Raw genomic sequence first — 14405 nt, 5'->3', positions numbered from 1 at the left:
GACAGATCGGGGCGTGCTGCTACGTGGAGTGTTCGGCTCTGACGCAGAAGGGCCTGAAAGCCGTCTTTGACGAGTCCATTATCGCTATTTTAACTCCAAAGAAGAACCCCATGAAGAAAAGAATAGGCTCGAGATGTATAAACTGCTGTCTGATCACGTGAGACGTGCACCCCGCTCCTAGGGGATGGGCCCCGCGCCCACGACGGTAGCACCACCGCTGCACAAGAGACTTTTATTGACCTGCTTTACGGCGACGTCGAGGACATGACGGCTCACAAAGCTTCTGGAGGAAAGATGTGGTTTCTCAGGGTCTACTTTATAGCGACGCTACGTGTGTGCAGTGTGGCGGCCGCGCTTGGTCTAGTTTCGCACTTCATGTCCCATCGCACAGACAGGAGGCAGAGTCCCTCGCCCGCGACTACTATCGGCTTTTGTAGGTCAGTCGTTTCCTGTTCCAGTAAATCCAGAATGGAGCCAACAGGAGACCGGCGACGTAACCGAACGTGGCGCCTAGCGAGCAGGAGATCGGCCATACCTGCCGGGAGAAATAAGACAAGCTTTATTAGCACAAAAGGAAGGAGCACAGATACAAGCGGTGAATGTTAGTACAGGATCTATCCACTACATACAAGGACCGGCTTCTATTTACTACATTGTAAGAAAACATTAAAATCCTACTTTATAAGGCCGGAGGTCATGAGATGGACTTGGGTGGCTGGAAAATAATCTGCGCGAGTGGCCCCTTCTACCAGGGCCCATGATGGGGAATAGCACGCAGTAAGTGATATGTAGGGATTTCTGCAGCTGTGAGCTCAGGAGGATAAGGTAGCCCTCCGCCCTAACAGATACAACCCTGCATAAAGTCTCCCAAAGAGGTTATTAGGAAAACTTGGATTCCCTGTGATCTACCAATTCTGGAGCGCCCGTCTCCTGTCTCTGCATTGCACTGTTCCTCTGTTATTCCTCCTAGAAATATACGGACCCTTGTAGTATTTTAATCTTAGGCCTCAAATATCTGAAATGTAGATTTTTACAGCAAGGGGAATTTTATTAATCTCATCCCAACATTGTGGATTGAAAAAAGGCCTTGGAAAAAGTTGCTTTATTTTGTAAATTGCAGAATGTAAGTTTTACCCGCGGAATTGCAGGTATTCCTGCCAGATTTATACGCCATTTTTTAGCTACTTAGCGACTTAGCCTTAGGAAGATTTCCCCAAGTCCATAGGACGGGGGATAACCTGTAGTCTGGTGGGAGCCCGACCGCTAAGACCCCAGCAAGCAGGAGAATGGGGAATTTTTTTCCTGCTGTTCTAAGAGGAGTGGTGGTCGGGACGGATCGGTGGTCCGGATACATCAGTGGCGCCCCCCACTGATCTGCAGGTGATCCCATCTCCTAGTTATAGGGAATGACTTCTAAAGATGAGAAACCCCTTTGAACTGTTCATAGATTTCTAGGACGAATAAAAGAGGAATAAGACAATAGAGTTCTAAGACACGCTCCAGACTTGTTACATTGTAGGCAATGCAAGTATTTACTAGACATGATGGGGGGGAGGGAAGGTCCTCTGCAAGTTAGTAAAAATTTGGTTCAGATGTGTCTTGCGCTAGGTTCAGGTGTCGGAGTGGGGCAACACGGTGTCTCAGTGGTTAGCACTGTAGCCTTGCAGCGCTGGAGTCCTGGGTTTGAATCCTGCCAGGCACAACATCTGCAAGGAGTTTGTATGTTCTCCCCGGGTTTGCGTGGATTTCCTCCCATTCTACAAAGACAGACTGATAGGGGAAAAAAGAATGTACATTGTGATCCCTATATCATATATCCCTATAGGGGGCTCACATTCTACATTAAAAATAAAAAATCTGTCTCTGTAGAAATTCCCCCCAGATTTGGCCACACAATGGCAGGCAGGTGACCGCTGTTTTGGCAGATGGATTCTGTGTCACTCATGTCCCCTGGGGAATCCAAATGGCACAAGTGTGAACCTAGCCTTAGCTTTACAGCTATGACGTCCATGATCTCGGAGCCACAGGAGCAGTCGCCCGGCTCTTCCAGATTCCTAAGCTTGTGTATTGTGTAGCAGATGTACGACGTGGGGTGGATGGCGGTATACAGCAGTATGTGGACTGCAGTGCAGACCTATATAGCAGACTGTGATCCCCAATACCAGGGCGCTGTGTTCTTTCCTGCAAGTTTTGCTTTTAAAGAATACCTAACCTGTACCGTGTGCAATGCTACAATTTAGAAACTCCTCAGTGTGCCACCATGTAAGTACAGGGGTACACTGCACATATAGCATTCTAGGGGTGCCGTATGGTGAGATAATACAAGTTATTACTAGCAAGGATTCTAGGAAAGCTGTGAGACCTTGTTTCTAGCAATTGTAATGGCCGCCATATTGAATCACTACCAATCCAAGTGTTCATTCCAACTCTCCCCAACAACTATTTGGCTGAGATGAAGCTAATGCTGACACGTTAGTGGATTGTTAATGCCGCACACCGCTGGAATACAGGAGGCGGCGGCACCATCTTTATTCTGGTGGCCAGACCAGCACAAAGCAATGTCTGCAATGCATCCCCTTTAATAAGACATAGATAAAGTTCCCACTTCAAAGCGTACCAGCCCTTTAAGCGCACTCACCTACAGCAGTCGATGCCTTACATGACATAGAGGGGAGACTTACCAAGCTAAATGCACCAGAATCCTGGCCAAGGCCACACGTTGCAGAAACGCAGCATTTTACACTACCAGCAAAGTGGCTGAGATGTTGTGTAATCTCATCCACACATTGCAGGGGAGAAAAATAACAGAGCGGAAATGCAGAGCGTACGCTTCATCTGCGCAAGCTTATCGGGGGAGGGAACGATAACAATAATAAGTTGCAGAGTTTTTAGCTGCATTCTGCTCTATGGGGCCTTGGCTTCAATCTGCTTTGCACCATCTTTATTATGATTTTAGACACTTTTTGCCCCCAGCTGGACAAGGGAATGCGGTTTTGCAGCATCGGGTGCCACAGTTTTGCCTCAAAGTCCGTCAACCGATAGTTTGCAATGACACAAGCGTGTAAAGATGCGCCAAGGCGGTCAATGGATGACACATCTGGTCTACTTCTGTCCCGGTGGTTCAGTCCTACTGGATTAACCCTCTATGGACAACTTGTATGATGCTCCAGACAGAGGTGAAGACCCCGGTGCGTTTTAGGCATAAACATTGCAGACATTTACTGCACATTCAGCGATTCCCTCAGATCTTATGTCATACACTGCCTGCATTACAGAGTGCCAAAGAGCTCCAGGTATATAGAGAACTGAACGGACAGGTCTCATAGTACACACTTGGCTTCAGATTTCTAGGCTGTGTTGTTCCTCTACTACTCCTCCAGGAAACCTATAAACTAATAGAGTGAATGGAGACAGAGGGGGCTCAGTCTGTATCAGCCTGTTATTCTCAATGTTGAATGACAGCAGTGTGAACTTAGTCTTACTTTTATTGCCAGAACGAAGACGTCAGAAGAGACAACATTCTCTTTAAATGAGTCTGTCGCTTTCATAAGGTCACCCCATGGGCAGCAAGCTATGTAATGTACACCCCACCCAAATTCTGTGCAGATGTAGGAAGACGTCCGAGATATAGAATACTACTTAAAGGGATTCTACCAGTAAAATCTAATTTTTTTGTCATTGACACATAGGAATAGCCTTAAGAAAGGCTCTTCTTCTCCTACCTTTAGATGTCTTCTCCGCACCACCGTTCGGTAGAAATCCCGGTTTTCGTCGGTATGCAAATGAGTCCTCTCGCAGCACTGGGGGCGTCCCCAATGCTGCAAGAGAACTCTCCAGCACAGCCTCCACCTTCTTCAGGAATGGCCTCTTGGGATCTTCAGAAGTCTGCAAACTTCTAGGCCTCAGGCAGAGCCGACTGTGCATGCCCGTGTCATAAGAAAATGGCCGCTTATACAGTAAGATTGGGTAAGCCGCCATTTTCTTGTGGCCCGGGCATGCGCAGTCAGCTCTGCCTGAGGCCTAGAAGATTGAAACCCAGGACGGAAGAAGACACGTGAAAAGGGCCGTTCCTGAAGAAGATGGAGGCGGCGCTGGAGAGTTCTCTCGCAGCATTGGGGACGGGAGAACGCATTTGTATGCTGAAGAAAACCCGGATTTCTACCGAACGGCGGCACGGTTAAGACATCTAAAGGTAGGAGAAGACAAGCCTTTCTTAAGGCTATTCCTACGTGTTAGGGGGAAATCCTATGATAGGATCCCTTTAAATATACATATATCTTTTTGCAAAATATCAGACTTCCATAGACGCACCTGTGAAGAGTATGTATGGAAAATAATGAACTTCACCATCTCGACTTAACTATGGCTATGGATTTGTATCTGACGTCCATGTGTAGGAATACGAAGGGGTACATATAGGATTTGGGATAGGCTCCTCTCTATAATAATACCAGTGTGGCTTTTGTAGACGGCTGCATGTTGTACATTTTAACCTAGATATTATGTCAAGGTATTTTCTATGGGTCTATAACAAGGCACTGTGTTTTTAATATTGCTTCTTTTTTACATTCAAGCGGTACAGAATCAAAGACAAACGCCGGGGCGAGCGATGCGAGAAACCAATCTATAGCATACAAGGAGCGGGACAAAGCGTCTCGTGTATGTGTTATAGTAGGAGGAGAGCGCATTGCCTAGAGCCGAGGTATCGGCCATGTCTTGTGAAAACGCGTCACTTCTTCACTCGCGGGCAAGCTTAGGAAATAAACATTAGCGCGAGCCTCTGCACAACTTGATCACGCCGACGTGCCTCAGCCTTTCTTTGGAGCAGAGATCATTTATCATTGCCTAATAAACCTGTGCAGTGTTTACTACCAGTGTGTACAGACTCTTATTCCTACTAAACTATAGGATATCTATGGGGAAAACGCATGCTACGATTTTCTAAATCGCAATGGTTTTGGAAATCGCTGCAATTTTTCCGCAAAGTGGGCAGGGGATTTGCATGAATCCCATCCACTTTGCAAGTATTGTACAACACCGCCATTTTTTCCATTGCGTTTCCACGGTGGGCAAATCGAGGCGTTTCCGGCCTTAAGCTGAAGCCCCACGTTGTAGAAATGCAGCTTTTTTTTGTTGTTGCAGATTTTGCTGTGATTTTTGGAGCCAAACCCAGGAGTGGATTGAGCAGGTTGGAGACCTAGGAGTACTTTGTATAGATCTCGTTTTGGGGCCATTCTTGGCTCTGGCTCTAAAAACCGCAACAACAAAAAAAAAGTTGGGTTTCCGCAGCCTCAAAGGGGTTTTCTGGGATTTGTTAAAGGGGATGTCCAGAATAACAAGGAAGTCGGGGAATGTAAAATGAACCCAAAAACCCACCTTTTCACCTTCCTCAGCCTTCTTGCCAAAGAGGGGTTATCCTGGACATCCCCTTTAATTCATGAGCCATCCTTAGGACATCTATTGAAGATCAGCGGGGATCTGACACTTGGGGCCTCGCACATCAGCTGGTTGAAGCGTGAGCCCTACTACAGGGGTAGGAAACCTTCAGCACTGCAGCTGTGGTAAAACTACAACTCCCAGCATGCATACTGGCTCTGCTGTTCTTGGAACTCCCATGGAAGTGAATGGAGCATGCTGGGAGTTGTAGTTTCACAGCAGTTGAAGGGCTGAAGGTTGCTGATCCCTGCCACAGAAAGTACTTACCTAATCATCAGGACCAGTAGTATACAGTCACTACCTCTGCAGGTGCGGACGAGTATATAGTGAGGACTACGGCCTTCCCTGGACTAGGAGCCATCAGCCCCAGGTAGGTGATCACAAGTCCTGAGCGATGTGCAATAGGTTGTATCTAGAACTGCTCATCTGGCCGGTCCTGGACATCCAGTTTATGTCTATTTGAAATAACACCGACAACCTGCCGGGGGATCCCAATAACCATCAAACCACAGTAAAAAAATATGATATTAGGATATTAATAATTACAGCGGATCCTTGTGTCCTAGTGCCCGGCCTGTCGTCAGCCTCTGATTCATTCATATTCTCTGACCTTCACAACATACGAGGAATATAGAAGAAGTTGTCAACTTCAATAAATGCCAAGGAAGCAAGAAAGTCAATGTTGTGAAGGAGATCTGATAAAATTCTGCCGCGAGGGCACAGAACTCACAACATGTACTATACTGTGTGGTAGTATTGTGGGGCCACTATGGGGCATAATACTGTGTGCAGGGGCCACTATGGGGCATAATACTGTGTGCAGGGGCCACTATGGGACATAATACTGTGTGCAGGGGCCACTATGGGACATAATACTGTGTGCAGGGGCCACTATGGGACATAATACTGTGTGCAGGGGTCACTATGGGACATAATACTGTGTGCAGGGGCCACTATGGGACATAATACTGTGTGCAGGGGCCACTATGGGGGATAATACTGTGTGCAGGGGCCACTATGGGGGATAATACTGTGTGCAGGGGCCACTATGGGGGATAATACTGTGTTCAGGGGCCACTATTGGGTATAATACTGTGTGCAGGGGCCGCTATGGGACATAATACTGTGTGCTGGGGCCACTATGGGGCATAATACTGTGTGCTGGGGCCACTATGGGGCATAATACTGTGTGCTGGGGCCACTATGGGGCATAATACTGTGTGCTGGGGCCACTATGGGGCATAATACTGTGTGCAGGGGCCACTATGGGGGATAATACTGTGTGCAGGGGCCACTATTGGGTATAATACTGTGTGCGGGGGCCACTATGGGGCATAATACTGTGTGCTGGGGCCACTATGGGGCATAATACTGTGTGCTGGGGCCACTATGGGGCATAATACTGTGTGCTGGGGCCACTATGGGGCATAATACTGTGTGCAGGGGCCACTATGGGGGATAATACTGTGTGCAGGGGCCACTATTGGGACATAATACTGTGTGCAGGGGCCACTATGGGGGATAATACTGTGTGCAGGGGCCACTATGGGGCATAATACAGTGTGTAGGGGCCACTATGGGGTATAATACTGTGTGCAGGGGCCACTATGGGGCATAATACTGTGTGCAGGGCCACTATGGGGCATAATACTGTGTGCAGGGGCCACTATGGGGGATAATACTGTGTGCAGGGGCCACTATGGGGCATAATACAGTGTGTAGGGGCCACTATGGGGCATAATACTGTGTGTAGGGGCCACTATGGGGCATAATACTGTGTGCAGGGGCCACTATGGGGGATAATACTGTGTGCAGGGGCCACTATGGGGCATAATACAGTGTGCAGGGGCCACTATGGGGCATAATACTGTGTGCAGGGGCCACTATGGGGCATAATACAGTGTATAGGGGCCACTATGGGGTATAATACTGTGTGCAGGGGCCACTATGGGGCATAATACTGTGTGCAGGGCCACTATGGGGCATAATACTGTGTGCAGGGGCCACTATGGGGGATAATACTGTGTGCAGGGGCCACTATGGGGCATAATACTGTGTGCAGGGGTCACTATGGGGCATAATACTGTGTGTAGGGGCCACTATGGGGTATAATACTGTGTGCAGGGGACACTATGGGGCATAATACTGTGTGCAGGGGCCACTTTAGGGCATTATACTGTGTGCAGGGGCCACTATAGGGACATAATACTGTGTGCAGGGGCCACTATAGGGCATTATACTGTGTGCTGGGGCCACTATGGGGCATTAAACTGTGTGCAGGGGTTACTATGGGACATAATACTGTGTGCAGGGGCCACTATGGGACATAATACTGTGTGCAGGGGCCACTATGGGACATAATACTGTGTACTGGGGCCACTATGGGACATAATACTGTGTGCAGGGGCCACTATGGGACATAATACTGTGTGCAGGGGCCACTATAGGGCATTATACTGTGTGCTGGGGCCACTATGGGGCATTAAACTGTGTGCAGGGGTTACTATGGGACATAATACTGTGTACTGGGGCCACTATGGGACATAATACTGTGTGCAGGGGCCACTATGGGACATTATACTGTGTGCAGGGGTCACTATGTGACATAATACTGTGTGCAGGGGCCACTATGGGGGATAATACTGTGTGCAGGGGCCACTATGGGACATAATACTGTGTGCAGGGGCCACTATGTGACATAGTACTGTGAGGACACATTGGGTCAGGATTATGACGACTGGCCAGCTGGTCTGTGTGCCTGGAGGGACAATGTACGCCAGCCTTTCCAGTAAAAATCACAGCTCAAAAATGAAGGGAAAATTTTTTTTTTTTTTTGCACAAAATGCAGATTTGGAAGAAGAACCTGCGACTTTTTATTCCTTGTACGCCAGAAGACTCCCCACTGAACGCAGCATGTGACAGTTGTGTGAATAAGAAATCAGGCACAATCGTCTGCCAAAGCTTAGATCTACAGCGGTCAGGATTTGGTGTAGGTTTAATGTACAGGTCACACTAGTTTTCTGGTGCGAATTCTAATCTATTTGTCAGGATCAGGAGCCCCCGAGCCCCCTGTGCTCTCCGCCCTACACAATTTCACAAAACGCAGAGAGGACGACCGCTATGTCACATCTTTGGCGCCATAAAGGACAGTGAACCAATGATGCAGCACAAGGACTCCCCTCTAGAGGTGATAATAAATTCCATCCAATGGGTTTAGAATGACAATTTAACAAATCCAGAACTTAGTCTGGTGCCCCCTGGTGTTCAGAGCGTCCAGTAAACTAGTCCACCCAATGAGCTGCTGGTGGACGCACATGCTCAGTCACTCTCCACAGTGATATATTTGGAGCCTCCATATTTAGCTGTGCTGGGATTATCTAGACACAGATATTACTGGGGGAAACTTTCCATGTAAGAGATCACCAACTAATTTCACGCCATATTATAGCCTAGTACAGGAATAGATAAGTGATTGGCCTGCTCACCTGGATGGATTGCTGGAGCGTTCAGCAATATTCAGAGACTACTGACGCTTATGACTGATGTACCAAACTAAAATCTTATCCCCTATCCACAGAGAGGGGCTAAATGTCTGAATGGTAGAAGCTTGTCTGCTGAGGCCTGCAGTATAGTGTATATGGAGAAATGTGCACGCAGGGTCCACAGTCCAAGTGTCACATCGCTGGGGGGAGGGTGGTGGTCTGATCAGTGGGTCCTCCAGCAATCAGGAGAATGGGGGACTGAAATTTTGCAGTCCCACAAACCTATAGCAGTGAATGGTGTGCCAGGCATGCAAGTGCATTCACTTAATTCACAAGGAGAATGCAGATGGTTATGGAGTTACCCATTCATCCAATCCCTGGGGGACCCATCTGTTACCCCCAGTGACGTGACACTGATTCCCTATCAATAGTGAATAAGTGTCTGTCATATAATTTGTGGTATAGCCCTTTTAAGTGCACCGCAAATTATATAATACAAGGATGATGGTGCAGGAGTGTGCACAATAATGGTTTATTTTCAGAACATTTGCATAGCAGATTCTGCTTCTAAATAGCTGCATGGACTAGTCTTATTGTGTGCTGCAGGGTGCACAGACAGGACCTCGTGCACCGTCTCTCAGGCTCCTGTATACAGTAGGGGATCCAGTGCTGACTCCCACAGCAGGACACGGTCTCCGAGTGCACAGGTAGGAGTAGTCTGCAGCAGAGAACAGTCTATGCAGCACATTCCTGTACTAGAATTGTTTTTCTAGCGTCTCCCCGTAATGTGCACACAGCATAGATCTGACAGTTTTATGTTCTAGTATTTGTATAGCATCAGAAGACATGGTCATTGTGTCACACTGTGCAGCACATGACGTAGAGATAGGGGGGGGGGGGGGGAGCAGTGTAGTATAATATACTACATACAAATGAAGAACTTACCTGCCAAGGTCTGTCCCAGTCCAAGGGTATAGGAAATGCTCCCAGCCAGGCTCCTATTATGCTGCAGATTGTGGTTATTTGTAGACTGTGGTCCCAGACGGACATCGCCCTGAGAAAGACCAGAAAAGAAGGCAATGGCAATTAGCCAGGGAATGTGCCAACACTTACTTCCTACACAGTTCCTTATGTGATGAACCCAAGGGTTTCGGGCTAGTTCCAACTGAATCGTGATCAGAACCGGCACAGAATCCCAAACTGGCTTCACCTCCTCCCTCCTCTCCAGTGTTCACATGCAGTTACTTGTACTATGGGGCTGACTTTACTATTATAATGATGTGATCTGCCATCATCTGTGAGCACGAGAGTCATCACCTCAGGTCGCCTCATGGTAGGTGCACCCCTGAATAGACATCTCTATAAGCAGTAGGTGCAGAACTTACCCATCTTTACTGAACACTCTGATCCAAGCATGAAAGTTTGGTCCCAGGACACAGAGGCAGCGAGAAGTGGTGAAAGAAGAGAGCAGGACTGCAAATAAAAAGGTTTCCCCCACTGATCTGTATGGAAAGCAGAGAATGAATAAAATCAATATCTCAAAATCTAGAACTGTAAATACAAAGAATCAAAGCTGCAGGTATCGGATACTTTACTACCTGGCAAAGGATGCACCTTTATGGCAATCGTACGTGGGCCTTGTTATACAGAGCAGAATAAGCCCTGCCTGGGTGCAAGCACTCTGTTCTGGAACGAGGATGGATTTTTCACACTGATAAAAATATTTGATGTGTGATTTTGTGAGATTCTAACCCAGGGGTAGGGAACGTACGGCTCTCCAGATGTTGCAAAACTACAACTCCCAGAATGCATACTTGCTCTGCTGTTCTTGGAACTCCCATGGAAGTGAATGGAGCATGCTGGGAGTTGTAGTTTCACAGCCCCAGGTCTAACCCCTGAATCTCACACAGAGCAGCTGTTGTTCCCCGTCCAAGTTGATGCAGAGTGAGTTACTGCTGCCCTGTCCATTGCACTGTATGCAAGTCATCAGTATTAAAAATCCATTTGAGGCCGGAGATCCCCTTTAATGACTAGGATCGCAGCCTTTTAACCCTGAGAGTAACCGCGGCATGACCATAGAGTCTTTTTGCGCAACGGTCACTGGGTTTCCATGGAACACATGTGAGGTCGGGGGAACTTCTAAGCTACTCTGGTGCTGGGTAGAGATGAGCGAGTACTGTTTGGATCAGCCGATCCGAACAGCACGCTCGCATAGAAATGAATGGACGTAGCCGGCACGCGGGGGGTTAAGCGGCCTGCCGACGTCAAAGCGGAAGTACCAGGTGCATCCATTCATTTCTATGTAGCGTGCTGTTCGGATCGGCTGATCCCAACAGTACTCGCTCATCTCTAGTGCAGGGTTTTTCTGGGTTCTCCAGTCTTCGGTCATTATTAATATGGCTGTTACCATGTTCACATCTGCATTAGAGACTCCGTCACAGGTTCAGTCAAAAACACCAGACAAACCAGCACAGCAAGCTGCACCATTTTGTTCAGTAACATGCTGGACACCATGACAGTATCATGAAGTACCTCATTACAGTCAATGAGATCTGCTGGAGTCTGTCATATATACCCCAGATATACCCAGGACAGATGTGCATGTAGTCTTAGTGTGCTCTAACAGCAGGTAAGTCTCATCCTAACAATGGCTTGTGTCATAGCGATACCGAAACCAGTATATACAACATGATATACTCACTCTACAAGAGGCGCGCCGTACAGGACTATGATCCCATGGAACAGCACGCACGAAACAAAGAAGTACAGACAGGACCTGTACAGTTTATGGACCTGAAAGCAAAAGAAAACATTACAATTAGCTCCAATGTATTTGGATTAGCCTATCTTTCAGAAACAGCGCCACACTCGGGTTGTGTCTGGTATTGCACTCGAACAGTCTGTAATGCACTGACACAGTATATAGGTAGCAGCGGCCATGTTCATAAGTGGGGAGGGACATTATTTAATCTCAGACAACATTACGTTATTACCTTGTGTGCGAGGGAACTTCTTTTGGTTGAAGGATTTGGTTTCAGCGTTAAAAGTAATAAAACGTTAACAGTAACAACACAAAGGGAGCAGATGAAGAGCCAAGTGAGGTGTGTGCCCAAAAGAGAGAATTCATCTAGGAGGAGCGGCGGGACGCAAAGCGAGAAGAGAACGGCCAGGCCGCACAGGACGTGTCCGAAGGAAAGTCTCCTGATCTCCGTTTCATCCATGATCCTGCCATTAGAAAGAATAATGGGGAAAAGGTAAGAGGGCAATATACACAAATGGAGCATTTACATAATGACAGGTTCGGGGTCTGATAAAGATTTACGTGTCGATACAATATTAGGAATAGGACCGTCACTGTAGTCCTGTCCACTGTATAGCGGTGGTGCTGGGGAACCGCAGTTCCGTATCCGCTCCCCTTCCACTGCTGTGACTTCTGGTGCCCAGAGCATCTGATCTACATAACACATACAGATGCCGCACCCTGTGGACGGGTCTACAGTGTGAAAAATCCATTGTAGGTCAGAAAACCCCTTAACTGGTTTATCAGGTTTTCTAGTATTTCGTTCTCTCTTGGTATCTCATTGCATTTTACTGTGGTTGCTCAGGACTATACAAACATGGCCGCGTTCTTCCAAAAAGATCAAAACATTCTTACATTGCTGGATTTTTTCCCCACATGTGCCCAAAACTTTTGTATAGCACTGTATTCCTCTGAGTGACAACACTCCTTAAGGCCGGTTTCACACTATTGAGTCTCAGACTGGAGCCAGATTTACTGGCCTGTACACTCTGCCAGGACATGGACTCCATTACATCTGAGTTATCTGCGGTGCTCGGAGGCCCTGCCTGTGGATTGCAAACTGTGCTGCAGAGATTACGGTGCAGGGCACTACATAGGGCAAGTAGAGGTGACTATAACACTTGGAGTCCCAACCCCCAGCATAGGGCACAAGACATAAGGCGCATACACAAATTAAGTCTCACATCCAAGACTTAGTAGTGTGACGCCAGACTATAGGGGATGTTTTATCTGCACAGCCCGTCAGACTTCTATATAGGTTGAATTAATGTCATTGGAGTGAACAGAATTACATATTATACAGCACTGTAATATGTCCAAGAGCTGAATATTTATAACTAATGATGATGTTGGCCGAGATACAATGTCACCTACAACTTGCGGACATTTATGATGTGGTTTTTGGAAGAAAGTGTTTGTGTATTTGTAATACTGAACAGCCCCTATAAAATGGCAAAAAACAGCATTTAAAGAGATAGATTACAATATAAGCCCTCTAAGGCCTCGTGAACACAGCACATGCAGGCTGTGGGGTCACTCAGATCACACTCGGATGCTCTCTGAATGTCTTCCATACTTCATTCATTCCTATGGGAGGTTCCGTCCCATTCCAATCTGATATCTCGGAGCAGGACAGGAACTGCCCTATAATTATAAGACCTGAATGGAGCATCAAAGTAACTCTCGTACGGCGCACTCTGTCATGTGTATGGGGTATTAGTGAGAATAGTGCGGACCATTGACATTTTGTAGATGTTTGGAGCTAATTGTTAGATACCTGAGGCTAAAGCCCCACATTGGAAAGCACAGCTAAGACTTAGTTCACACTTGGGGCGGTGACTCAGTCGCAGTGTCTGCCTGAAATCTTCAAACAAAAAAATCCTACAGTTTTAAAACAACAGATACGCAACAGATCATGATGATAGTCAACGGGGTCCGCCAGGCTCTGTGTGTAACCGCTATTACAAGGGTGGGACTCTCCATTGTTCTACTCCTCCAACAGACCAGACCAATGGACAGGCCGAACTAGCATCAAAAACACTGGAAAAAACACAGTGAAAACATTCTGCATTGTGAATGGATCATGGGTATGGGGTCAGAGAGATGAATGGATCGTGTGTGTAGGGCCATAGAGGTGAATGGGCAGTGGGTGTAGGGCCATAGAGGTGAGTGGGTCATGGCTATGGGGTGCATAGAGATGTAAATGATCTTGTGCATTGCTGGTACTATAAGAGATGGACCATTATTGCTGCATTTCCACAACAGGGGGCCTTAGACTTGGGGTGTGTTCAGGATGAGAGGGGCTGTGCACAGCAGCAGCAGCAGCGTCAGGGATGTGTCTGATGGATGGCAGTCACACAGCAGTCACACTAGTCCCCCTGTACACACATGTAACACCACACTACTAATACAGGAGAGGACAGGCCAGGGAGCAGAGCGCATTACAGCAGGACCCGGCCATATACATTGTTATCCCTCACAGCCTGTGTGTGTCCGGGCAGCACATAGGGGGCGCCCCATACACCACTGTCCTCCCCGGTGTCTCCCTGAACCCCCAGCCCAGCACCTACCTCTCACTAAGGTCACCATGACGAGAGAAGACTCACCTGCCGCTCACCGCTCCTCCTCCATTACCTGTTCCCCAGCCAAACTGGACAGCCAATCACGGCCAGCGTAAAACAGCACGT

General features: G+C 47.6%; 2 protein-coding genes across 2 annotated transcripts in view; one reads left to right on the top strand and one right to left on the bottom strand.

The window, feature by feature from the left end:
* RHOQ (ras homolog family member Q) overlaps positions 1–161 on the top strand; it is a 28926-nt gene extending 28765 nt beyond the window's left edge. The window contains exon 5 of the mRNA XM_075267050.1: positions 6–161. Within this exon, the coding sequence (XP_075123151.1) occupies positions 6–161 (156 nt within the window). The remainder of the gene's footprint in view (positions 1–5) is intronic.
* A 249-nt stretch (positions 162–410) lies between these two features.
* On the bottom strand, positions 411–14378 carry PIGF (phosphatidylinositol glycan anchor biosynthesis class F). The gene is made up of 6 exons (XM_075267049.1): positions 14325–14378; positions 11912–12143; positions 11620–11711; positions 10304–10420; positions 9864–9972; positions 411–535 (listed from the first exon to the last, which is right to left on the bottom strand). Exons 2-6 carry the CDS (start codon positions 12137–12139, stop codon positions 422–424), a joined length of 660 nt encoding a protein of 219 aa, XP_075123150.1. The 5' UTR covers positions 12140–12143; positions 14325–14378; the 3' UTR covers positions 411–421.
* Positions 14379–14405: the final 27 nt, after the last annotated feature.

This window comes from Leptodactylus fuscus, chromosome 3 (assembly GCF_031893055.1).
Source record: "Leptodactylus fuscus isolate aLepFus1 chromosome 3, aLepFus1.hap2, whole genome shotgun sequence".
NCBI classification, from domain to species: Eukaryota; Metazoa; Chordata; class Amphibia; order Anura; family Leptodactylidae; genus Leptodactylus; species Leptodactylus fuscus.
This window is presented reverse-complemented; position numbering and strand designations above follow the sequence as displayed.

Bases quoted from the DNA above. Each gene is read 5' to 3' on its own strand.
- PIGF (XM_075267049.1), bottom strand. From the start codon at position 12,139: ATGGATGAAACGGAGATCAGGAGACTTTCCTTCGGACACGTCCTGTGC. The intron at 11,712-11,911 runs GTAATAACGTAA...TTTTGCTTTCAG, and splicing joins GAAGTTCCCTCGCACACAAG to GTCCATAAACTGTACAGGTC. The intron at 9,973-10,303 runs GTAAGTTCTGCA...GGTCTTTCTCAG, and splicing joins AGAGTGTTCAGTAAAGATGG to GGCGATGTCCGTCTGGGACC.